The following is a 27,851-nucleotide window of genomic DNA, read 5'->3' on the forward strand; positions in this document are numbered from 1 at the left end:
CGCGCGCTGATTGGAGATTTTAGCAAAACCGGAAATTAAACAGCGGCATCTAGCAGTTCCAGCCTACGTCATTTTAACGTCGTGATGCCGATGGGTGCTCTCGACATGTATTGAATAAGTGAACACGTCTTTTGGTGTCTCTTGGCGTTCGGTTGGTGGTGAAGTGTAGTAGAGATAAGATAGGTGGTAGTTTATAGTAGCCTTTTTGGTGGCGTTTTACACGCGCTGTTTCGCGGCGATGTTTGTTGATTCATATAAAATAAAACATTTCGCACCTCCTTATTCAATTTATTTTACCTAAAGAGGCCGTAAGCAAACGTAGTGAGTGCGAAGAACCCGTACTGCAGCCACTACACTCGAAAACAACACACCCGAGCCGCTCTGCACTTGCCGGGCGCGATCTCTCATGCGATGTGAAGCGTTTGAGAGCGCGCATTGGTAGTGCACGCTGATGTCACGGGTAAGCAGTCACTTGACTTATTGAATGTGACTTTCGCAGAAGGCGAACGTTTCAGAATACGTCCCCAGGTTGTCTGATTATTCGGACATGGCCCCATCCATGTCCGAAAGATTGATCGATGTGTGTATGTACCAAACCAGCTTTTAGATCTGGCTTCCTGCCCCACATCACTCCATTGTGTGTTCTAATAGGTCACCTGAAACTTTCATTCTGGGACTGTATGGTCTGTTCTTGATGGCACTGCAAATATCTCCATCAGCCTTTGTACTGAAATTGCTGTTATGTAGTTGCCATTTTGTGTTGTTCTTGTTGTGTGTGCATTGCATCTATGGCACAGAGAAAATGCTGGGAAATCTCACTTTTCTAATTCAAATACAGTGTGTAATGTGCAAAGTGCTAAACAATACGTTTTTTCTGGACGTTTATCACATCTGCGAAGAGCAGTTTATATGAACCCTCCTGTCCTTTGTTCATGGGAATCTTGATGTTGAAAGAGGGCTAACAAGATGCACCAACAGACAAACCAGACTTTGGGGCCTTGCCAGGCATCCTGACTATGTTTTGTCGTATGCTTGCATAATACACTTTTTGAACATAGTAAGAAAATGTTGCCGATCTGTACAAGAGGCTCCTGTGAACATGTGAGCCAAAACCTACACTATTAACAAAACTAAAAAGTTTTTCTATAGCGTGAGATGCACCACACTACATCCAAAAAGATAGCGGGGTCAGATTGTGCATGCACAACACACTCCAGCATTGTTGTGCGCCTCTGCTATTTTTGGAATTTAGCGCAGCATACCAACTCTCGCACGCAGTTTATTTAGCGTGAGAATCACAGTGGTGCCTTTGAGGTGATAGGCACCCGCTTCTGATCTATCTAGCCACTTTGCTGCATTGTTTGCTCCTATCGTTGCCAGCAGATGCATTTGCTTTTGGGACAACATTAGGGACAAGCATTTAGGGTAAAGCAGTAGGGACAACTGGGCGCTCTTTTCGAGATCCGTTCTGTATTTTTTGTCCCTTTAGACCAAGAGCAGCTGTATTAGCTGGACATGGCCTCCAAGATATCATGGTGCGTGCAGCAAGCCAAATGTGTTGCCAGGTTTTAGAGGCCATATCTTAATATTTGTTAGTGCGATAATGCCCCAGAACCTAATTTTATGATCGTCATCATAAGTGCGGTCAGTGCCACCGTGCAGCATTGGATTCGGTTTACATTTGTTGTGCATTAGGTTAACTTCTACTTTGTGAGCTCTTACATCAAGGTGGCGTTGCACCTGTTTGCATTTGCGTAAGCGTTTTGCTGGTTTTCACTATTCTGAAAGACAAGTTAGCATTGTGCTAATACTGCTAGCCTTGTGTCACTTGCTACTGCTAACGCAAACATTTTACGCTATACTAAAACTCTCTACTGTCAGCATATGTAGAGATGTTGCGTAATGATACTTCCTGGGTGACTGAAACCCCTGAGGAAGATATGTGTGGCATCACATGGTGTGTCTCTCTGTGGGGGAGATTAACCTTTTGTGGGCGTATGACAGGCTTTCCTGAAATGTGATATCAGTTCTGGACAGATGTCTGGAATCGTCTGACATACACACGTTTGCGTGGTATGGCTTTTTTCTGTGTATTTGTTGGCATCACCTTTCCTTTCAGGTATTTTTTCGAACATTGATAATTGCACTTCGCAGCATCTGTATATTAAGGCAGCACTTTTTTTAGCGACACACTTCAAGTAATTTGTTTGGGCTTTTCATGGTATGAAACATGGAGAGGATGGCAACGTTTTCTCTTGGTAGGTGTATTACAGAAAGAACTTGCACGATCTCAGTGTGTCTGAAAATTATTTTAGAGGCAAGGAGGCTTATACCATATTTTCGGGGTGTGGGTTCTATGCGAATTTCGCTTTGAGGTGTGGCTTCACGGCAGTGCTTGCTGGACTGCTGTGAAGCCAAGGCAAAGTTCTCTGCCATTTGTAGTTTCATTATCTCCTAAGGAACCCTGCCCTTTCCCCACACCCGTGTTGAAGCTCCCTTCTCCCCTTTTCATAGTTGGCCATTCTCTTCCTCTTTAGGGTTTGTCATTTTGCGTTTTGTTTGTGTTAGCTAATAATGCACACAGCACCCGCAACGAAGAACCTTAATGACGATGAGTTGTCCTCGATAGCAGTCCTTTACATCGGAGCAGAAGGCGAAGATTATCAACATCGCTGAAGAGGAGGGCAACACAGCCGCTGGCCGAAGATACGACACGGACGAGTTGAGCATCCCTGAATGGAGACTTCTTATGATTTGAGCGTTCTTGTATGCTGTTATTTCTGCGGCTTATGTACATGGGTTATTTTTTTTTTAGTTTTGTATGTGGAAGTGCACCCAAATTTTACACAGAGGTGGGTTATACGTGGACAAATACAAATACAGTATTCTGCCTTTAGACACCCAGCATACGTCCTCGGATGAGAGCACTGAAGAGAGTAACGCCGAAGACCCTGTAGGAAATGGTTTTCTGTCCACTGCAGCTGCATTTAAATGGGGGCCAAATGAAAAAATGCCCATGTACCATGCATTGGGTGGACATTAATGAACCCCAGGTGTTGAAAATTAATCTGGAGTCCTCCACTACGGTGTGCATCGTAGTCAGACATGGATTTGGCACGTGAAACCCCAAAACTTAAGGAAAATGGTTCCTGTGTTGATAACACACGATACTGGCTGTCGACTGCACACTGTTCAACATCCTCAGGAATAATAAACATTTTCACAAGTAAATCACTCGGTTCGCACATTGCATCTTGTTGGAAATGCTGTAAAGAGTTCATGACTAGAACGGCCCCAATGTTTTCGGTGAAGGGAGTTCAGCGATCTTTGACGAATGAGGAGGGTTCTCTTTGTCATTGTACTAGAGCTATAAGTGAATAATCAAAGACGTTCAAAGTACCAGTTATAGAACCAGCTTCATTTACCAAACTCTCCACTTCCACTATACTCTCCACATAGCACCTGACAGACTTGTTGTAGAGGTGGCGCGACCACAGCAACAGGCTCTGTGTAGCAGCTGACAAAACACCAGCTCAGGTGGTGTTTCATGTAGAGGTGTGATTACCTGCATGCAAACGTTGAATTGCCTTGTCAGCCCCCCAATAGCAAAAACCATCAATTTTCCCTTTTAGCTTTTGCTTTTCAGGACGATTTGGCACCAAATTTGTAATGGCAGCTCATAGGGTTACAAGCCTGTGTTAAGTGCAGGGCGACAAGGGTGGACTGGCTCATAGAATAAGCGCACTTTGCCATGGTAAAAAGAGAGAACCTTTGATTGAGATTTTTGTCCTGGCTAGCAGAGAAGATTCTGAAAGGTCATCGTTGATGTGGAAGCAAAATAATCCGTTGCAAAATTTGGTCAAAGTGGGCACAGCATAGCATCATGAGTAACTGTGTTTACAGTAGAACTTCGTTGATACGATCCTGTTTCATATGATTTCCCAGTGCCAACGTTTGAATCAAGAATACAAGATGGCAATACAGTTACTTTTCTTTTTACCGGTTAATATGTTCTGGCAAAGCATGGTCTTTCAGCACCAGTGTTCAGTACATTGGCAAACTGCGATTGTATGATATGTTTTTCAGTCGTTAGATGCCATGTGAACAAGAAAAGGTGCTGGGCGTGCGTGATAGAGAGCATCAAGCGCTTGTCACGACACCTTCCCCGTAGTACTGGCTCGCACGTGTCGTGTAAATGCTGGTCTGGTATCGGCAAATCCCGCTGGTTGTCGCACGTCTCATTCACAGCTATGCAATAAATATCTTTACCTAGCTGTTTCACAGCATGTGTGGTGTAGTGCCGTTTGAAGCGTACTGCAGGTGATAAACCAAACACTGCCTTTCCTGTTGCCGGCGGTGCGAAGTGAGCGCCATGTTTCACTCTTGCGGCATCATATTCAAGTGCCCCCACCAAATTGATTTCATTTACATTTCCCGTCGCGTTTTTTAAACGCTACATAACAGTAAAACGCTAAAGCACGTCCTGTGGTGGTATTGGTTGTGTTCCAGCCCATCAGCTCAATTAGGTTTCGGTTTCTTGTCGCCTTCTTTAAACACTACATAATAGGAAAACAACAAAGTGCGTCTGGCCAGCTTGGCGCAAGTCGGCATCTCATGCCGCAGCGATTATCGCCGAGTGGACACATGAAAACTTCCCACCAAAATGCCATCAGGAAAAGATGCTGACCTAGGAGTGCAAATGTAAGCTTGCTAAAGCTGCAAGAACGACAACGCATGTCTTGGGCCGCTCGGGCCCTACCAGTGCGGCACATGTCTGTGCCTTGCGCTGCAACAATTTGCCAAATGCTTCACATTATGTAGATGTCAACTGCAGTTGAGTCTGTCAGTATTTTTAGTAACTTGGAATCGTACGCTGTGGTGGTCCAACTGCACCATTTTTCTACAATTCGACTTGCCTGCTCCTGGCTGCGCTCACTCAAGTGCCATTTGCGCTAAGTGTGCAAAAGTGCGGTATTTTCAAATTTTCACGGCAATGCAATGTTTTCAGTAGGATTGTGCAACTATAGACAATGACCAATTTTCCGGACAGCCGATTTTTTGGACATGCCCGATAATTCGAACGCCTTTGCGGCACTGCCACAGTATCCCATAGAGTCAGTGTATAAGAATGTCTGAAATTTTGGATGCAAAAAACCCTTTGCCGTCCGATTTTCTGGACCTTTTGTGCCATGACCATAGGTCCGAAACCGCATTGATCAAAGCCACCACTGCCGCCATTTTTATTTTCTTGCCGCCTCAAACAGGCACTCTCGCACGCAGATCCATTGGCAGCCGTAGCCACCACCGCAACAACACTCAGCCTAGTAACTTCAACGTTCGCTATTAAGTGTCTTGCTGTTTGGTGCTGCTGTTAGCAATGGTGCAGACTGCACCTTTGTAATCCTCGCTAGTGGCTTCGAAGCTTGGAAAGCACGCGTTGCATAATGCTGGTTCCCAAAAGTCAGCTTCGCCTCAATGGAGCAGTATTAAACGGTGACACATACCAAGAGTGGGAAGAAGCAATTGTCACGGGACGCACTGTGTATTCCTTAATTATACATGCGCGCAGCCTCAGTCTCCTGTCGCAGTACAAGCACCGATAACCCTAATAATTATACTGACAGGCCTTCAGAGCTATTTTGGACGTGCCTGTGGCAGTTTGAGCCCTTGCAGGTAGTGCTTCGAAAGGGCGGTTTGGTATAGGTGAAAAAAGTTACGGTTTTGCGCCGAGTCGACTGGTATCTATTTCCAGAGGCCACACAACACATTGGAAGCCGAGAAACTGCTTCACAAAGAAAACGAGTGTGCGGGATGGTACAAACATTGTTCTCCACCGCTATCACGATTTTTGCAACACACCATACAGAGGCATCTCATTTTCGCGCTGTTCATAGACGCATGGTCTCTTGTTAAGTTTCTATCATTGTTATTGGGCATAATACACATTGTGTCTAGTACGGTGCCTGATGGCGCAAATTGTTCATTTGTAATTTTATGTCTGTCTTGCGCCCAGGCGCATCTTTATTTTCGTTAGCCTACAAAACTCTATTTAAATAAATTGTTCAGTTCCTTGCCTGCCCAAATAAAGATGCTTGCAACATACCGTGGATGGTATACCATCTGTGGAAAGGCAAGCCTAATTGGTTGCTGTTGGCTTTGTGTCTTGCTTCACTCTTGACCAGCACTCACCGATTGCACAGTAATAACAAGCTTCGCCAAATCGCTAAAGATTACTGTTGTACTACTCCAAGTGTTCCAAAAAGACGAATTTTTCTGCTCCAAAACTGCTCCAATGGTGTGGCTGCTCCTAAACTGCTCCAGAACATTTTTTCCTCTCTGAAAATTTCTCCAAATCCCAAACTGGCTGGACCACCACTGCGTATGTTAGTATGTTTTTTCTCGCACTTTTTTTCCCAAAAACTTATGAACAGGGTTCTTCTTCTGTATTAATGTTTTCGTTTGTGTTTCTTGCAATGTGCTTACTCACATCGTGTGCACTTCGCTTCACTGAAATACTTAAAATTCCAATCTTGAACAGTGTTTATGCTAAATACAGCGTGAATGCATTCTGCCAGAAAATATGAATGCTGTGAAGTGCATTCATCTTATGGAAAGCTAGTTTCATAACTTTGCACGATTTGGCCCTCAGCTCCAACGAAGGTATAATTCAACCTCTGCACTGAATCTTGCGTAGCATACTTTAACTCCTCATAAAAAGAAAAATGGCTTTTATTTTTGTTTAGTTGAATCGATTGTCTTTACTTGTATTGTAACCCTCCTTACTTAATGCCTTCAAATGGGCTTGTAAGGCATTGTGTACCACAATGTGAAACAGTGACCAGTGAATGGCACTAAAGAGTCTGCGAGTGCCAAACATTTTTAATTCCTATTTGAAGGGGGTGTTCGAAGTGAGGATCCACAGTGCCTTGCATTTTACACCTCAATGTATTCGTCCCTACCTGACGATTGGGGAGTTGAGTGGAAGCCGCACGTGCCTTCCAACACCATACTGATACAGGCACGGCACTGACGCGTAACCGTCAAGGTGCGCCGAAAGCGGAGGAGTAGGGAAGCAGTTCTTCCTACTTTCCCTTCCGAGACTTCAGGCGCTTTGAGGTGCGCGATCCCCTTCGCCGTGACCGTCAGCAGTAGAGCAACCGAATGGTGTGCACTAGAAATTTATCAAGCATGATAAGCATCAACACGAGAGCGAGAGTGAAGCTTGTTGTCACTTGGGGCACTCTCGAAGCGAGTGTGCGGCGCAAGATAACAGCGTGGCGTAGCGGCCCCGCAGCTTCTCCCGTGCCTGGAGCCGTGGTCTCTCCACTATTGCTCATGACTGTATGTGTGTACAGTTTCTATCTGCTTCACTAGCAAAAGCCAACAAGCTGCTTGTCCAATTTGGAGTATGGATTACACATCAGATGAAGGTTGCTGTTAGTCGTTGGGAAGAAAAAAGCTTTTGAGAGCAGGAAAACGTAACATGACCATATTGAATAGGACTCATGTCTGAGACTTAGGTGAAAATTGAAGTTTTGTTCGTCTGCCTCATTCAACACCCTTATGCATGCCATCACAAAATTCGGTGAACTATAGTGATCTTGGCCGCAAAGATTGCAATGGGCTGTTGCATGTGGGCTGTCGAGATTTTGACTTGTACCTCATGCCTTTTGTGGCCAGGTCTTTATCACGAGAGTTCATTAAGCAATGCAATCTTTATTGTGAGTTTTGAATGCACTTGATATGTTTTTCTAATATAATTTTGTGGCAATCCAGGGTAACACCTATGGACAGTGCGACTGGTCTGCAGCAGCTTGAGGTCCACTTTCTTTTTGTCCTCATTTTGATTTTGTATCACATTAATTTCTGCATTATCACACCACCTCTTCAAATACCGACAACATGGGCACATAGCAAAATTATGCTTTGTGCAAACATGTTAAGAGGAGGCTTTAGCTCGGGCCCAACTCCGACGCAGCCTATTCAAAGGCATGTAAAATGCAAAAATGTTTTTATGGGATAACCCCTGCACTGATTTTAATAAACTTTGTTGCATTTGAAAGAGAAAGGCAAATTCTAGCGACCTTTGGAAGCGGAATTTCGATTTAGGGCTTGAATTTTCTTAAAAAGATTTTCAAATATTTGACCGTGTGAAAAAAATAGAAGCACGAAGTTTATAAATTCATAGCTCTTCATAAAGAACTGATATCGCAGTTCTGTAAATGGCATCCATTAGATCATTCAAAGTGGACAAATTCTACATGTCATTTTACATCTTACGTGAATTTGTTACGTTGGTTACTAGGGTTCTGCAAAAGTTGTATTTCCCTATTACTAATTATTTTTATATTCATATGTAACATATCAATTTTGTCTGCTTTAGATGTATTATTAGATACAATTCACAGAATTGTATTATCATTTTTCGTTGTTGAGTTACCGAGTTGTAAACATGATAGTTTCGTTTTTTGAATATTTTCGATTTTTGCCAATTTTTAATAAAAAATTGACGACGTAACTCGAAAATTCAAAACTAACAGTCACTAGATTTTAAGTTTTTCTTTTAAATGCAACAAACCTCGTCAAATTTGGTGCAGTGGTTGCCGAGAAAAACGAATTTTCCTTTTACATGTATTTAGATAGGAGCCCCCGAGCTAAAGCTTCCTCTTAAGTTTGTTACGTAAATTATGTTTCTGTGGTGTACCATTTCTCCCTGAAACTTTAGTATCTTCTTTGTTCCATATTTATTCGGTTGTTTAGCATGCACATGTAGACAGCTTTCTTTATGTGGTAGAATTAAGCTTTGTACATATATGCATATGGAGTCAGTTATGTATACCAAGTGTCCCAGCTAACTTCAACCAAGATTAAAAAACAAGAGTTCTAGAGAAATCGTACCAACTGCATATTAGTGGTAGTCGTGTGTACTTGCAACCAGTAATTCTTTCATCACTAAATATTAATTGTATTTATTTGGTCAACTTTTTTCATCGCCAATGACATTGCAGCAGCAAAAAAAAGTCTGTCTTCTTTAGTTGCTGTGGACAGAAGACACTCTCTTGCGGGATCTCGTTAAACCCGCCCAGCCGCAACACAAAACCTTGCTAGAAATTATTTCCGTTCTGGGTGACCATTACTGCTCCAAGCCATCTGCTGTTGTTCAGCGTTTTAGGTTGAACACGCACATTCGTGCGGAGGGAGAGTCTGTCAGTAACTTTGTGGCGTCACTCAAAAGTCTCTCGGAGTATTGGAACTTTGGAACTTGGCAATATGTTGAGGGACCGTATCATGTGCTGCGTCGACACAGCTGTACAGACGAATGTACGAAGACGCCATGAAAACTGCACTTGTCATGGCAGCTGCGAAGAAAAATGCTGGCGAGATAGCTAGTTCGCATAGAAGTTCGCTACCTACACATAAAATTGTGGCATCAAAGAGGTGTGTCTCATGCTACCGCTGCGGAACACCTCGTGACCGAGTGCAAGCACATTGCTCGAGTGTGCAACTCTGAGAGAAAACACACTTCATCGCAGAAAGGCTAGCCTACAAAACTACACAGCTCTGCACCTCCAGCTGGTAAAACATCGTCAACACTGTTGACAACGCACTTGCCGATGTGTTTTAACATGTGACCAGTTGACACAGTCACGCCTTCGCCGTCCTTCACCCTGACCGTCAGCATTTGTAGCAAGCCCGCTCCGTATGGAGCTGGATGCAGGTGTGAGCGTTTCTGTTATTGCAAAAAAACCTCTTCAGGAGCTACTACCATCGGTGACTGTCATGCCATGGGATGTAGTCCTACGATGCTACTTAGGCGAGCTCACAAGTTGAAGGCAAAGCAGATGTTCCAGTACAGTTCCGCGGCAGAAAAGCTGTCCTACCTTTGTTCCTGATTGGGGAATGTTCAACAACACTGCTAGGTCGCAATTGGATTTGAGAACTGGGCACTGACGTTGATGTCCGGGAAGCAGATGTTCATGCTCTTTCTGATTTTAAGGACGTTATTCAAGCATGTCCTGAGGTATTTGAACAGAGGCTTGGAACTTTCAAGGGCCAGAAAGCCGCAATTCATGTTCCGCAAGATGTGGTGCCCAAGTTTTTCAAGCCATGGCCCCTGCCCTTTTTCCAGAAGGATGGGTGTCACAAGAGCTTCAGTGCCCACAGATGGAGGACATTCTTAAGCCAGTCGCCTGTTCAGCTAGTGCTGCACCCTTTGTTCCAGTGGCTAAGAAAGATGGCCACATCAGAATTTGTTGAGATTTCAAGATTGCTGTTAATCCTGTGGACACTTTGAAGAAGTACCCAATTCCAAGAATTGACGACCTTTGGGTTATGCTGTCAGGGGGTGAAAAGTTCACCAAACTGTATTTGAGGCATGCCTACCAGCATATAGTTCTCGAAGACACTAGGAAATATGTTACTGTTTCCACGCATATGGATCTATTTCAGTATACACATGTTCCTTTTGGTACCTGCCTGAATGATTGGGAGCACCTTCGCAACCTCAGTGCTGTTCTGTCTCGGCTTCGTGATGTTGGACTCAAGTTGAAGTTCAACAAGTGTCACGTTTCTATGCTACAGGTGGAGTACCTAGGGCATACCATAAGCAAAGAAGGGCTATCTCTAAGCTTGAGCAAGATATCTGCAATCCTTCATGCACCTGTACCCCATGACGTCAAGGAACTCCAAAGCTTTTTAAGGCTTGTGAACGTCTACGAGCGTTTTCTCCTAAACATTTCTGGACGCCTCCATAACATCAGCTCCTGTCCTAGTATATTTTGATTCAGAGAAACCACTGTGTCTCAGTTCTGATGCATCTCTATATGGGATTGGCATAGTTTTGGCACATTGAGAAGCTGATGGTCGGGAACTGCCCATTGCCTTTGCATAGAGAAGTTTCTCTCGTACAGAGAAAAACTTCAGCCAAATTGACAATGAGCCACTGGCCTTCGTATTTGGCGTTGAAAAGTTCTAGTACCTGTGGGGCCTTCCTTTCGCTGCTTCAGCATCATCATCATCATCAGCCTGGTTACGCCCACTGCAGGGCAAAGGCCTCTCCCATACTTCTCCAACTACCCCGGTCATGTACTAATTGTGGCCATGTTGTTCCTGCAAATTTCTTAATCTCATCCGCCCACCTAACTTTCTGCCGCCCTCTGCTACGCTTCCCTTCCCTTGGAATCCATTCTGTAACTCTTAATGACCATCAGTTATCTTCCCTCCTCATTACATGTCCTGCCCATGCCCCATTTCTTTTTCTTGATTTCAACTAATATGTCATTAACTCGCGGTTGTTCCCTCACCCAATCTGCTCTTTTCTTATCCCTTAACGTTACACCCATCATTCTTCTTTCCATAGCTCGTTGCGTCGTCCTCAATTTCAGCAGGACCCTTTTCGTAAGCCTCCAGGTTTCTGCCCCATATGTTAGTACTGGTAACACACAGCTGTTATACACTTTCCTTTTGAGGGATAGTGGCAACCTGCTGTTCATGATTTGAGAATGCCTGTCAAACGCACCCCAGCCCATTCTTATTCTTCTGGTTATTTCAGTCTCATGATCCGGATCCGTGGTCACTACCTGCCCTAAGTAGATGTATTCCCTTACCACTTCCAGTGCCTCGCTACCTATCGTAAACTGCTGTTCTCTTCCGAGACTGTTAAACATTACTTTAGTTTTCTGCAGATTAATTTTCAGACCCACCCTTCTGCTTTGCCTCTCCAGGTCAGTGAGCATGCATTGCAGTTGGTCCCCTGAGTTACTAAGCAAGGCAATATCATCAGCGAATCGCAAGTTACTAAGGTATTCTCCATTAACTCTTATCCCCAATTCTTCCCAATCCAGGTCTCTGAATACCTCCTGTAAACACGCTGTGAATAGCATTGGAGAGATCGTATCTCCCTGCCTGACGCCTTTCTTTATTGGGATTTTGTTGCTTTCTTTATGGAGGACTATTGTGGCTGTGGAGCCGCTATAGATATCTTCAGTATTTTTACATACGGCTCGTCTACACCCTGATTCCGCAATGCCTCCATGACTGCTGAGGTTTTGACTGAATCAAACGCTTTCTCGTAATCAATGAAAGCTATATATAAAGGTTGGTTATATTCCGCACATTTTTCTATCACCTGTGCGTGTGTTTCACTGCTTATCAGATCATAAACCACTATGTTCAGTACTGATAAGACCATTCCTGTGCAAGCTTCATCATGACTATAATCGGGTACAGCTTTAAAAAAAAGGAAAGTTTACTCCTCCAAGGCAGACGCACACGAGCCTCCACCACTGGGCGTGCACTCTAGACTGACGTGACGAGCTGGACAGCTGGTGACCCCGCCGATCGAGAAGATGGCCGCCCGCTCTTCGAACTGGGCAGAATCGCGTCAGTCGCGTGCATCTGCCCCTCGTCAGAGTGAATTCCCAAACTGTTTTTGGTGCTCTGTCATGCCAGTAATATTTTTGCAAGTTTACGAAGGACCATTTGTGCCGCGTGCGTTTATTCTGAGCCGTGATCCAGCGACGAAAGATTGCTGCGAACATCGCTGATGCTTTGCTATGTGAACTGGCAAGGCTGCAGGCTTGCAAAAAAAAAAATGTGAAAAGGAACGAAAAAAAAAATAACATTCTTGAAAATAAGTTTGTGAAAACACAAAACAAAAAAATATATATAAATCTTATGCTTTAAAACGATGAATGAAGCATTTTTGTATCTTTCCTGCCTAGGTTATTGTCTTGCCCCAGGTTTGGAATGGTTTTGATAAATGCATTTTTTTAAGTACATGTTAAATAGCAACTGGTTCATTTTAAGCTTGGAAAATAAGTAGTAAATGTACTGTGTACATGTAAACTAGAGCAAAAGCCATGCTGAGCTATTCTTCTGTTGTCCCTTGCTGTGAAGCTAAAAAGCAGACGATGCGCAGCATTGTCGAAGGCATGGGGTTATTTTTCTCTTGCGATCTGGCATGTGCTGTAGCATTCCAATCACGAGAACTCTTATCAAACCAGTCATCAAAATACAAAAATCTTTGTTTATACTGAGAATTATGCGTTGTAAAAGCACGGTTTTTTGAGCGGTACTATTTTAGTTGCGGAGGCAACCTGCTGTCGTGCTTTGGTCGTCTGGGTGGGGCCTGCCCTTTTTTTTAAAGGTGTACCCAACTATAGTCGGATGGTGAAACTTTCCTGCTTGCAAGTACAAGCTCGTGTACAAGCCTGGTCTGTACTTGAGTCGTGCTGATGCCCTCGGTAGGTTACCTCTGCCAACAAACAGTGTTGATCTGCCTGCACCAGCTGAAGCCTTCATGCTTGAACAAGCATACCTGGGACTCTTGTCACCAGCTGTTGTAGCACAGGCTACAAGAAATGATTCACTCCTGAATCATGTAGTTCTTGCTCTCCTGCGAGAAGGGCTTCCAGTCGGACCAGAGGGCAATCCATTCACAGCAAGGAGCAGTGAACTCGGCCTCAGTGAAGGTTGCTTGCTGTGGGGTTCCAGAGTTGTCATCCCAAAATCTCTACAAGGCAAAGTCGTGACTCTTCTTCATGCTGTGCTACCTGGCATTGACAAAAGCAAGTCGATTGCCAGAAGAAATGTCTGGTGGCCAGGAATTGATGGTGACATTGCTTAGAGCGTAAAGCATTGTGCTACATGCCAAGCTTACCAGCGTACACCTCGATACGTGCAGCACGCAACCTGGCCATTTCCACAGAGGCCTTGGTCAAGGCTTCATGTTAAATTTGGGGCCTGTTCTTTGGGCATACATTTATTGTTGAAGCCTATTCACAGTGCGTCGAAGTCTGTCCAGTGGCATTAACGTCAGCGGATGCTGTCATCACAGCATTGCGTATAGCATTTGTGCAGCATGGACTGCCGGATGTCATATTTTGTAATGAACCCGCCTTTGCTAGTGAGCAATACTTCGAATTCCTGACACGGGATGGGATACGTTGCATTCTTGTACAGCCCTACCACCTAGCTTCAAATGGTGTGGCAGAGCATGTTGTACAGACTGTCAAGAACAAGATCATCAAAAGCAGTTGTGGTTCTTTCCCAACCTAAATTTAAAGTTCTTATTTCATTATAGAACCACACCGCATGAGGTCGCTGGCAGAGAAGCATGTGAAATGCTCATGGCAAGACTGTTCAAGACATCTTTAGATGTTCTTCACCCAAGTTTAAGCACTTCAGTCCTGCTTAGACAGCTTAAGAAGAAGCTGCATTCCGACAGAGGGTGCCGTTCTGCTCCACTGCCAAATGTGGAAGACAACGCACTGCGAAGAATTTCCATCAAGGCCCATTGTGGGTACCTGCACATGTCATGAGTACCACAGATCAATCAGCAGCTACTGTCTGTCTCAGTGATGGCACTGTCTGGCATAGGCACAGCGACCACCTATGTCTTCAACGTGAAGAGGTCTCCGTGCCAACTGCGGGACCATTGGAGCCTGAACGTCCTACAGCTCCAGACATTGATAACCGTCCAACTGTGTGAGATACTCATCCAGCTGTTTCTGCAAACTCTGAGTCGGCCTTGAAGATCACTAGTGGCACAAAAGAGAGTGCTGCGAATTGTCCCAACTTAGTATGCGGCATGCCTCAGTTTCGAAGAAGTGCCAGAAGATGCAAGCCAGTACATCACTGCTCCCTATAATGTTTTTCTTGAATGATCTGGGGGGGGGAAGACTGTTACGGTATTGTTTTAGAGTGCTGTTTGTTGCATGGTGCCACTTGCACCACCCTGTAAGCACCACCACCCAGTGTGGAGGCGGTTGACATACTGTTGCAAAATGTTTGCCGCTCATCACGTTGGTTTCATTGCCATGAAATTTGGTGATTGGGCCCGAGTCAACGCGCACGTCTGAAGTAAAGCTACATTTGGCTACTGGCTGACAACTCCAGTGAGCATGCCTACAAAGCTTGTCCGTGTGATTACTGGACAGAATGGGTTAGGCTCGCGTGTAGACAGGAAGTACTGAGGTTAACTTGCGCAACATGGCATTGATGCAAGTTCTGCACAGATTACGCCAAACTGTGCCATGAAGGAAATATTGCTACATGCAGCGTTTTGACGTTTTTCACATGTATAGACGTACCGCAAATGGCCAGGTGGTGCCACTTGAGGATGATGATGATTTATTGGCATGCCCTTTGAAATGGGGCAATGACAAATAGTCAACTAGCCCGAGTAATTCAAGCCGGCTAGATTACTAGTTACTAACTGGCCACTGAAATCGGCACTCTCTATAGCACAAGTGAGTATCTCAAGGACGTCAAAGTGGTATTTTATTTGTTATTTTTCCTTGCCAGCTTTGCACGTCATTCAGAGAATACACAAGCAACACCATTCTTGCTTGTTACTTGTCTCGAAGCTCAACCTGCGTGAGATACCTTCTTCTTTTTTGGCCCTTCCTCAAGCACTTTCAATCATTGCAGATTCTCTCCCGAGTTTTTTGAACAAGCCATGGGTTTCCGACCTGCCAAAGCTCGTGTGCCTGATACCTTATAACGTAATTTCAATGTATTATTCCACCGTCCATTCATGTGGTTTTAATAGCACTTCTTTCGTGCGGCTGCTGTGTAATAAGCACTGTATGCTTCTTTTATTCGCATGTTTTCAAAGCTGCGTTACGTTACAAATATTTTAGCACCTGCAGCCAGTCCTCGTATCAAGCACATTTGTTAACGTAAAAAAATTTACTACACAGCGTGGCAACTGTCCTTAACGTCATCATGCTACAATAGAATGCCCTTGCAATTCCCACACTTGTGATCCTAGTACAAACGTGCAGTTGCAAAAGAAAAGAAAACTAGCTTTCCAGCTTCAATACGCCTTTTTAGATCTCTAGTTTGCAATTCGTCACACGTCACCCTGTGAAAGTCCACTACTGTTGCCATGTCTTTTCTCAGTGCCCCTCATTGCCAGGGTCCAGTGTGCCCATGAGACAGTTGAAGTGGTCCTGCAGTGTACTAGAACCACGATGCTTTCTAACATGTAACATCATTCGTGCTCATTAGAAGGTGCAAATTCGAGTGGTGGTTGCCCTCTCACCTACTTGTAATTGCTTGCTCTCATCACCAAGCTGTGTCACAGGCTTTGCCAAATTCCGCTCCTAGGAGCCTATTAAGCCACACTTGCACCAACATGCTCCTCCTCAAAAATGTTCCAGCTTTCCATCTGCATGACAGGCTAAGATATAATGCTGATGAAACCATAGTTGTAGGTGCATTATAGTCAAATCACTCAAGCCAGGCCTGTCACGCATTTTGACCGTTTCCTTCCTCCATGGTTCTGGCAATGCATTTCAACATCACCTCCTGTATTTTCTCAGTGCCTGCCCTATCGCGCAAAAATGCCTAATATCCAGTGGTCCACTGCAGTCGCACCACGTTTCAAGATATTAACCTTCTGTAGCATACGCATCGACAACTTTTGTCATGTTCTGTCATTGCTTTTTTTGTTTTTTCGTATCACATTCTGATATAATGCTGACATAACTCTCCACAGTGCCCCATACACTTAAAATGGGAAAGCGACGTCCTCTGTGTGGCTACCAATATTTGACATGACTTGGCAGGCATTGCAAAAAATACAGGAGGCCGCCTGTGTGACATCAGTGCTGTCTTTCAGATATTGTTCAGATTATATTAAGTGCTATAATACGTGCAATGTGCTTCAGCCTTTAAAGAGAAATTGTGTCTTATTGGTGATTTTGATAATATTCGCACGCATACCTCATATTTTTCCAGTGTCTGTTTATCACCAACTAACAACTGTTAGAAAGTTATGCTGCGCAAGACACTTTTTATGTATCAACTTTCTCGAAAATTGTCACATGTTCTATTTGTTGTCGCTGAACCTTGTGTAATCAGATTTCATGTGTGACTCGAACAGTGTTGTACATTCTAGAATGCACTTGAGCACCACCGATTGCGCTGGAATATATGAGTTGAAACGCCTGACCTGTAGATCAGATTTAGCCGACCGACGGCTGTGCTTGCCACTAATGTTGTGCCAAGTGTAACTTGCTTATTGTGAGCAGAAGTTTGTCCAATAAAAAATTAGTTTAATGACTCTTATTTGTTCCGCAGTCTTATTCTTCACCATCGCAACAAAGGGACAATATTGCCTTACAGTGACCAAATTAGTGTTAAGGCAAAAGCTTGCTTTACAGGCGTGTTGCAATTTTTATACTTTATAACTATTCGATCAGGAAAAATGTTGCCTCCTATGCCAAGGCGGAGGATGTGCATCCCGAGATTGGCAAACTGCATCCACAAATTCTTAAATATATAGCTATGAAGGAGAAAATTAAGGGGAACCAAGCTGCTCTATTTTATTAAAACCCATATGAAACCAATACATAATAAAGCCGAGGAAAGCACAAGGGGGATTAGCTGTTAATCCAAGTCTTCCATCATCTTAATAAAACAGTAAGGAACAGAAGGTGGAAGAAAGGGAGAACTTGCATATTATTGCCAATTGTAATTAATACTAAATGCAATCTTTTTGAATGTGGAGTGTTTTCATATCTTTTCTTATAAATTGGAGGCAGAGTTTCGTAATCTGCCATGGTGGCTTAGCGGCTATGGTGTTGCGCTGCTAAGCACGAGGTTGTGGGATCATATCCTTTCAGTGGCTGAATTTCAATGGGGGCGAAATGCAGGAATGCCTGTGTACAGTGTATCAAGTGCGCAGTAATGAAGCCCAGCTGGCCAAAATTAATCCGGAGTCCCGCACTGCAGCATGCCTCGTAATCATGTTGTGGAGTTGGCACGTAGAACCCCAGAATTTAATTTTAAATGCAGCTTCGAATTTGTGCTAGAGTAGCAAGTTATGCTCCCAACATCTTTTCTCCAAAAGGTTTCTGTTCTAAATTGATATTTTTCCTGCTCCATAATGTCTTTATGACATTTCCATTGCAGGAAAAGCCTGTAAACAGTCTGTAAACCAATTTTCTCTACTGCTGGTGGGGAAAAACGTTTATTAACCTGCGTTTTCTTCATGAAAATATTTGTACTGTTACAGCACTCTAAACTAAAAATAAACTGTTTCCCGAGATGGCACTTCCATCTTTTCAAGTAAACCCTCCTCTCTCTCTTTTTGGCTTGTCAACTTCTGGACGTTGTGTTTTATGCAAATCCCACAGCTATTTGATCTATTCACTTCGAAATTATTCAACAGTATTACAATTTGCTTTGAACCAAAATATTCTCATGCGCCTGGCATGGCGCTATAAGTAAGGAGCAGAATGATTCTTATACCTCTGTCACACTGGATGCTTTAATCAAAAGGCATTAGCATAGAATGACATTATTTGGCTGCTACACAGTGATATTTAATGTCATTAGAATCAAATGACTTCCACAATCGAATGAGCTTGCGAAACTCATTCGGCTTGGCACTCGAAACGAATGTGTACTCTCTACTCCAGCAATGAGGCAAAATATGGTATTGCACATACGTAATTCGAGAAGGATTCATGCAAAAAGGCAATTTTCCATTGTTTAAGCCATCTGTCATTTAACCAGAGGAAAACTGCGCGGCCGGCTGTCACACAATGTTTTTACTCTCCACCTCAGTCATGTCTGGCCGCCGTAGCTTTCCTAGTCATCCATACTGTAAACAATCAGGCGCCTGCGTGCATGTGTTTTCGGCATCTCGAACTACATCTGCTCCCATTTGACGATTGAGGCTCTTCCGCTGAGTAGTATGCTTCGCTCAGAATGCAAAGCACACATCAACTAACTGCTTCACATGCTGCAATTGAGCGTCGTCGATCAGCGCTGCCATGGCAGTCATATTGTTTGCCTTCAGTTTATCTGCTGTGGCTACTAAGGTGGCCACAGCAGACATTCTGGAAATAGTTTTATATGCGTGTTATTTCAGTAAAGCGACACTCTATATTTATATTAAAATAAATGGATTGACTTTTCAGACTCTCTGCAGCTAGCTTGTTCTACTTTTCTCGCCAACCTTTTTCAATGATCACCATTGATATTGTGACCGAATGACATTATTTTTTTCCTGCGTAGCAGCACCGCAGGTCGAATGGCATTTGTTGCACTGAATGTCATTCAAATCTAATGACATTAAAATGTCCAGTGTGACAGGGGTATTACACCTTTCAAAATAGCCATGAAGGAGTTGACATATCCAGTCATTCAGAGGCTGCATGATCTGGAACAGATATGCCCAGGATCAAACAGCTTTACTGGTGCATTTTTTTGCTGGTCTAGCAAAGAATCTTGTGAAAGTTTTTCTCGGGCAGCGTAATACCATTTCCAGGAGACAAAAAATAAAATAAAATAAATTCTTCCTCTCTCTGGTTTCTTGCTGCATTACTAGCTTTTAGTCTTAAGTTTGGAATTGTGTGCTAATAAAATTTCCATAAGTTTTTGTGATTCTCTGTTTCTTTTTTTATTTTCAAAATCTTTTGTTATTATTATTCAGTTTTGAACTGTGTTTCTGCGTGCACCAGCTTTTGTTGTTTTTCTGAAGATTGCGCATCTGAAGATTGCGCATAACAGAGGAAATGATCAATGTTTTTAAACTTGCATGTGCAGTACTCCAGGAACATGTATGGACTATTGTTGACTGTCTTATTGTGAGCACCTCAGGCAAGGCACACATATTAGTGAATTGTAATGTTACTTTGCTGACTTCTTATGTTCACAGACCAATCATTATCTTCTGATTTCATCTATGAATTTATCTTTAGTTGCTGCCTTTTCATTTTTGCATTCAACTTTGTTTTCTGTACCCAATGGCTAACGTAATTCTTAATTAAAGCAATAGAGGTAGCTCACGGAAGTAGAAGTAAACTATAATACGTAGCTAATAAAATATAACCTTTGTCAGAAAAGTTTAGCCTGTAATAAATTGTTTATTCAGTTTACAGACTAATCACTCTAGGTTGTGTCAAAGTAGTTCCCTTGGCTATCTTCACACAGCTGTCCCCATTTCTGGAGGTCATGGAAGCAAGTAGAGAAAGCTTCATCAGGAATGCTCTTCAGCACATTAGTCTCAGTAGTTTAAATTGTTACCAAGCTGAAGCATGGATTATTGTTGCCTATAAGAAACTTTTTTCTTTCCTTCTAGCTTCTTTTATTCCAGGGCCCCTTTGTGCTGCTGAAGTTGTGAGCGTGAAACTGTTAATATCCATGCAATTTTAGTTTCTCCTTGCATAGCCTTGTTTAGCAAGCCAAGCGTGGATTGGTGTTGCCTTTAAGAAACTTTAGCTATTGTGACTTAATAGGTTTATTGGATTAACTTAATAGATTTTTTTTGTTGGCAGGGAGCATGCATTGTATGTCTCCTTGATTCTTTTCTGTGCCGCAAGTGAGTCAATTGGAATGTGAACAATAGTGTTGTTGTACACGTTGGATCATAGCTTGGAACATTTATAAATTCTTTCACTCATACCATCTTCTCCTTTTTTCTTGTCTTGTTCTTTTTACGCCCTTCTTTGTTTAGTTTGTGTGAGGATGGGCCGTACAGTTGATTCTGGAGTCTTCTAACAATGCACTCACCAGCTGAGAGAGATATCTGTATTGTATCTCAATAGCAGCTTTAATAAAGCATGTTAGAAGCAAAAGTGCATCCCATGAAGATCACACATCTTTAACATTGCACTACTCACTCTGTGAAAGCCCCGGATATCACATTGTAGCATGCTCGCAGTTATTGTCTTTGGAATGGTAAATCTGTTAAATGTTTACTGCCTTTTGACACAATGTTGCTGATATATCAGTTCTCAGACATCAGCATGAGAAAGTACTCTGTTTATGGTGTTGGGCTGCTGAGCATGAGGTCCCGGGATCGAATCCCGGCCATGGCGGCCACATTTCGATGGGGGCGAAAACGCCTGTGTACTTTGATTTAGGTGCACGTTAAAGAACCCCAGGTGGTCGAAATTTCCAGAGTCCTCCACTACGGCATGCCTCATAATCAAAGTGGTTTTGGCACGTAAGACCCCATAATTTAAAGTACATAGTTAAACTCTATTATCATTATGTTTTAATATCATTGGGCAGTTAGCATCTGCTCAAAAGGCATGTTCTTATACTTGTAATTTTGTGTTGAGCTTTTTTCTCTTGTACAGAGCTTTTGCATTTTGCATGGTGCTTTCAAGGCATGCTTTGTGTTATGGCAGCTTTTCATGTGTACATGAGAGAAAAGGTAAATGCATATTTATTGAATCCTGTGAACAGCTTCCTCGTTTGTCAAGTCTGCAGTGGTATCACTTTTGATTAATTTTAATTGTGTGAACATATCTGTAGGTATCAAGCTTCAGAGTCTTATTGTGGTCCTTCATAACTCAAAATCGTCATAATATTTTACATTGTCATGTCTTCAAAGTAGAGAAAGAACGCTTTGCTGTAGCAATAATTTTCCAATGTTCAGCTTGAGTAGGTTCAACTGCATATCATCAACCTGTAATTGGCAGCCGACTTATCTATTTTTGGTTATTTCTAGAATATATAGTGCACTAAACAAAAATATTCAGGTTGATTTTATTTTTAGTAAAGTTTGATTTTCTGAATTCTCCCTCTCTCTGTTTTCTTACTGCATTACTAGCTTTTAGCCTAAGTTTGGAATTGTATGCTAATAACCTTGACAATCATGAGCACTGTAGAACTGAAACAAAGCTGAGGTTGTGCCCTGAATCACATGCTTGTAGAATCATAAGAAGCCTACAAAAAAAGACACCAATGACAGCATAGGGGTAATTACATTTACTTAATAATTGAATTAAAGAAATGATAAAATAATGTAAATTAAAGTGTATGAAAAAAACAACTGGCTGCAGGTGGGGCACGTGCCCACGTGTTCACATTATGCGTGCAATTCTCTTACCAGTGGAGCTACCACGGCGCCGGTTTCCCATCCACTTTCTGGGGTATTTGTTTATCTATTAGAACTAAAATTGGGAGCGTTAGCTAGTGCGACCACCCACAGCCTTGACGGCGAGTGTGGAACGTCCTTTCTGCCGCAGGCGCCACGTGTATGTGATCTTTTTCGGTGAAGGCAACTGGTTACTAAACCCACACATGCTACTTGAAGGTGTCAGTGCTGACGGATTTGAGGCATCACTATGTAATAAACGAGAAGAAAGGAAACCAAGGGCCTGGTTTTTATTAGTCATATCATAAGAAGCAAAGACTGTTGGCTTCTTTGTTGTAAAGTGGATGGGAAAACAACACTACTGTAGCTCATTTGGCAAGAGCATTGCATGCTTAATGCAAATATGTGGGTTTGTGCCCCACCTGCGGCTAGTTTTTTCATCCACTTTAATTTTCATTAATTTGTCATTTTTAATTAAATTACTAATTACAAGTAATTTCCCCTATGCTGTCCTTGGTATCTTTGTCTTTTGGCTTCTTGTGTTATGACTAACAAAAATCAGGCCCTCAGTTTCCTTTCTTCTCGTTCATGCTTGTACAATGTGTGATGAGGTAAACGTATTTGTTGGCTGTCGCCAACTATTGAAGCTGCCATGGCACCTTCATTCTAGTGTGCATTATGAAATTACAGAAACAGCAGTTTAGTGACCATTTTTTACAATTTCACCAATACGAAGCAGCAGGGCAGAGAAAACTTAAAAGCAACAGAAGGGTTTGTGGAAAGTGTAAATACTAATGAAGAAAATCATACAAAGGCAACAGGTAGCACATGAAAAATAAGATAAAACCCACCTTTTGGACGATTACCTTTTCATTCAAATTAAGTGTCCTTTCTGCGGAATGGTAACATATTAATCACTATATGCAGTATACTTAGAGGAACATATTCCTCCATCCTCTGCTTTTTATTTGCATGCTTGGAAAAAATTTTTTTTATATTTAAAAAGCTTGCTAATTAGTGCCAATGTTGTCATCACGATTTAATCTTGTCTTCCACACTGTTTGCTCTCTCTCCTTTTTTTTTTTTATCCATGAAGGGATTAATCATCTCAGCATCCTTTTGCATTGTGTAATTTGGTTGTAGGCCTACATTAGTTCTCTCTAGGTCTCCTGGTGTCACTTTTCTAAATTGTGGCGTTTCTTTTCTCGCGGTGGCAATGCTACTTTCTTCTGGCTGCCTTCTACGCCCCCGGTGGGACTCCATTGCTGACAGAGCACCGCAACATGCCTCTGGATGACTCACTGAAGCTGGTGGCACGTCACTTCCGGGAGCAAGTGGAAGCACAGCAGGCAGCAGCTGGGGGACCTGACCGGCTGGGCCCTGACCGGGAATTGCAGTTCCTGCTCAAATTGCTGGTGGACTCAAAGTATTTGAGCATTCCTGAACTGGACCGTATCATCAAGTATCTCACTGACCGCAGGGACAAGCAACTCATGCTTGAAAGGGGCGAATCAGCCCAGCAGCAGCCACGGACAGTTTCATCAACTGCACCATCTGCAAATGTTGAGCCTGAGCGACCGAAGCTGCCTGGTGGGTATACACATTTTCACCAAGGATGTTGTTGATTGAGAAGATTATTATCAAATTATATGTTATGCTTTCAATGTTTCAATATTTTACTTTGATTTCCAAAGTGTGAAAGAAAATATCAGTTAACTTGTACATTAAAAACTTGAGTTTAGTTTAGCACTGCTGCATATTCCTTGGCAGGTGAAGGTAGTCTTAACCTGTATGCAAGCATTGTTTAAAAATAAAAAGCACTATCGTCATGGCTGCATGACTTGGGAGAGAATTAAGGATTAGCTCTTAGTATGATGTCTTAAAATAAATTGCACTGTGTATGAGGCAGACTTCAATTGAAAGTGCATGAAAGCTTCAAAGATTGTATGGTGATAGGTGTATGCCACCTTGCATTCGAGAACAGAAAGATCTCTGATGCCGGAGTAGATAGGCTTTTCACATTAATGCGTCTTTGTTTAGCTTTGATGTTTTTTTGTTTTTTTAATTTGAGGTAATGGTACTCTGTCACATGGGAAGTCATAAGTCGGCACACTCAACTGCTTGGATGCCTTGCGTTAGCTCTTTATTTTTAAATTTGTGGTTGCAGATTTGTGCGCTACTATCTGCTCTGCAATGATGTGCATTCTAACAAAAATAAAGAACACCTTGATGATAATTTGAGGGTAGACAGTGGTACAACTCTTTTGAATTATAAGAAACTTTAGATATTGTAGAGGACTGTTGTTTAAGAGCTTGTTTCTATTAATGTTCTTTATCATAGGTGTTTATCATACGTGCTAATCCATGTGATGTCAGCTGAATAATTCTTATTGAAGTAAAAATTTTTTTGCAGGGTGGATTATTTGTTACCTTGATACATGTAACCTTAAAGAACAGACAAGGGACATAGCAGAGGGAAGGGCAGGAACAACACAGCGTAAATGTAAAAGAGGATAAATTAGCTCCTCAGTCTCACAATGACGACACAGGGTCCCCCTAAATGGCATTCTGCAGATGTATAAATAATGTGGATGCTTATCTGAATCTTCGAGTTAAGATACATTTGGCTTTGCAAATGCACTCTTCTCAGCGTTTTTCTTGAGCATTCAACTTTACAAGTTTTGACAAGTTAAAATTCGATTTTTTACATTTTATGTTCAAGGAATCGTAGTCGATACCATTGAGTTCTCAAGATTCTCAGATACATCTTTTATGAATTATGGCTCTTGTGAGCACAAAACAATGTCTCTTTCAGTGGGCACTTTCTTTTTCAGTGATTATGCAACAGCTTGCAAATATATAAAATATATATATATGGACAAGTTAATTTGTATCACTTAACCTTTTGTGACAGTGTACATAACTTCAGTAGGGCATTTTTTTTTTTTGCAGCGATTATGCAACAGCTTGCAAGTATATGGACAAGTTAATTTGTATCACTTCTTGTGACTGTGTATTTAACTTCAGTACGTAATTGGCACATCCAGAATAATGACTGTAATGAACAGTGTTTCACCAGTGTATATGGAAGAGCTTTCTGTGGTCACTGCCCTCTTTGCATAGTGACTGCCAGTGAGAAGGGCATTATGGCAGAGGTCCTAACTTTTGTGGGTTTTCCTTGCAGAAGATAAGCCAACACAGCAAGAGCTGCAGCAGCGCATTTTGAGCATGATAGGACAACCAGGGCCTACAAGTCCAACAACCATTGTGAAGCAGGCACCCTTGCCAACACCTGTGCAGCAGCAGCCACAGCCACCAGCACCAGCTCCCGCAGGCGATGTCCCCACTTCCACTTACATTAACTTTGACAACCCGAGTGTGCAGAAGGCTCTTGACAACTTGATCCACAATGGTAGCAATCTACTGAAGACGCTGAGCAGTGCTAATTCTGGGGCATCGCCCGCACTTGGCAGTCAGCAGCCCTCCAAGCCACTGTCTGGCTATGGTTATGGAGATGAAGCTTATAGTGGAAATGCCCCTGGAATTAACAGTAGCTTTGGCAGTCATGTGGGGCAGCAGTATCAGCAGCAACATCCGCAGCAACCACCACAATTGATGAGAGGTCCAGGTGGTCCAGGTACTGCTATGAGGCACCCATTGATGGGCACCCAGGTCCAAAGACCCATGATGTCTGCAGGCAGGCCTGGAAGTGGAGCGCCACGGTACTGAAATGTCACCTTTTTTGCGCAGTTGCAAGAAAAGCAACTGCTGTAGCTGTGCTCACTGGTTGCTGGCCTCTTCCCATTTAGCTTTTATTTCACCAGTTGTGCCCGTGTGACTTGCTTTTCTTTTTTCTTTCCTACTGATCATGTGAAAGAACCTCATGAATAGCATGTTTGCAAAATGCATTTTATTATTGTTCTTCCAGTACATACCAACCATCATTGCTCTTCAACAAAGGGGGCTTCATCAGTGTTGTCATATGTAAAATAATGAAATAAAATTGGATTTGGTATCAGTCATTCCAGCTCACAAGTGCAACAATTCGTGGCCTGTGATGAATAAAAGAACAGCACAGTTATACTATTTGCTGTTGTGTGAATCTTTACAGCTTCCAAGCTGCAATTTCGCCATTTACATTGAAACTGTGAGAAACCACATGGGAGTTGGTTGCCTGGAAACAGCTGCAGCACTTGCAACATGCATCTATGAATAAAGAATCGCTGTGAATATGTGTTGCAGTTCTTCCCTTTTGAAATCCTGAATAAAACACTTGTAACAGCAAACACACAACTTCGTAATGGGTGACATGTTTATTGACGCACTTTCCCGTTGGCCGACTTCTGTAAAGCAGCGGAAGTGTGGAGTGTTGCGTAAACTTGGGCGAGGGCCACGGATCTGAAGTTCTGTGGTGGCTTCTCTATCTCGTCTTTGCTCTCAAGTTGTAGCTCCAGCTCGTGGTTTGTGTACTTTAGCTCCGACTCTGCATGCATGTTCTGGTCATGTCTAAGTCTTGAGCACTGCGTGTGTGGTAGTAGTCTCAACGGACACGCGCTAGTTTCGACTCGGTCATGCAACTAGGTTTGGTGCGAATAGGTCGCCCGTTCCGCAGAAGTGAGCGTTCATGCGCGGCACGTCCACTCGCAACGAAGTCCGGTGCCCGGAGCGCTTACTGGCGAACACTAGTAGTGTGATCATGTTGCTTTTCACTGTAGTCTGCGTAATAACGACCGATGTGGCGCCCATTTCGTGCATTGCTTCCTTAGCGTCGAGCGCTGCCCCGTCGTCACGGATCGTGATGGCGGCAGCTAACTTTCGAACTCGCTTGGCGTCAGAATGTCGGCCATCGGGAGTATATGTCTTGTAAACGGGCAACAACACGGCAGGGATGTAAAGGAAACCTTGATCTCCCATTACCGAACCGCACATGTAGGCCACTTCGGGATTGGCTTTCTTCATTTCGGCGACGAGGTCGCGTACACGCTCAAGCAGCGCTACCGACGACATGTAGCCCGTCATGACGTGCGAGTAGACGGACGTGTCGAGGTTACTCGGTCGTCGGTTACCTGGTCGAGACTGGGTAGCCCGTGTGATTGCAAAACTGCACTGCGCCCACGTTGAATCCCAAGATCTGTAACGTATCCAGAAACAACGTGACTGGATTGACAATATGCGGGAGTCTTGTATTGAAATCGTGGCCCTGTCAGACGGCAAATGGGCTGCGAGGCCCGGTACAGCGGCTAGAAATTTGCTACTATTGTGAAGCGCGTAATGCACGAGCTTGCGCGGTCCGCGCGCTGCTCGAAGTTCGATATGGTTGGTTGGTTGCTTGCGTTCAGGTCCCCCCCCCCTTTTTTTTAGTCCTCTCTCTCTCGCTCTCTCTCTTTTTTTTCTTTCTCCCGAACAGAATAAACGCACCGTGTTGTTGAAGAATCCCGCTGTTCAAGTAAGTAGTAACTGTTCACTAGCAAGACAAATAAAGGTTGTTTCATCCGTTGTGTGTTGTTTCTCATTCAAAAAAAAAAATAATAAAAAATGGTTGAACTACACTGGTCAAGCCAAACTTCCTTTTCATTGATACATATGTTGGTGACGTATGAGGTTGGCGGAAAATAGTTCCTCGGGGCTTCCAGTTTACAAAGCTGTTTCGTTTGACTACGCCGGTTACTGTTCAGTGTGATTAATACGTACGTACGTCGTGCCAGATTATGCCTGCAGACGCTTGTTAAATACCACGGCAACGTGTTTATGGACGGGAGCGACACTTAGCATTTGCGCAAGAAATATTTGTGATTTAAAATGGAAGTATGCGAGCTTGTTGGTACGAATCCATGGGTGAAAAACGGCGCAAAATAAACACTGACAAGGGAGGACGGGACGAGCGCTGGAGGAAATATTTGTGATGTGTACTACCATGTGCTTTACCGCCAAGCACGTGAATGGTGCGAAACCGAAAGTGTGTCGTGAAAGATGGCTTTAAATGGTACTCTTCAATCGCTCGCTTTTT

General features: G+C 43.1%; 1 protein-coding gene and 1 pseudogene across 1 annotated transcript in view; one reads left to right on the top strand and one right to left on the bottom strand.

The window, feature by feature from the left end:
• The window catches only part of Neos (nuclear receptor coactivator protein neosin), a 115,113-nt gene extending 89,247 nt beyond the window's left edge, over nucleotides 1–25,866 (top strand). The window contains exons 10-11 of the mRNA XM_075701190.1: nucleotides 23,117–23,434; nucleotides 25,029–25,866. Of these exons, the coding sequence (XP_075557305.1) occupies nucleotides 23,117–23,434; nucleotides 25,029–25,573 (863 nt within the window). The 3' untranslated portion in view covers nucleotides 25,574–25,866. The remainder of the gene's footprint in view (nucleotides 1–23,116; nucleotides 23,435–25,028) is intronic.
• LOC142591326 (pyridoxal kinase-like) lies at nucleotides 25,595–27,190 on the bottom strand (annotated as a pseudogene).
• Between the last annotated feature and the right edge of the window lie 661 nt (nucleotides 27,191–27,851).

Source organism: Dermacentor variabilis, chromosome 1 (assembly GCF_050947875.1).
Source record: "Dermacentor variabilis isolate Ectoservices chromosome 1, ASM5094787v1, whole genome shotgun sequence".
NCBI classification, from domain to species: domain Eukaryota; kingdom Metazoa; phylum Arthropoda; class Arachnida; order Ixodida; family Ixodidae; genus Dermacentor; species Dermacentor variabilis.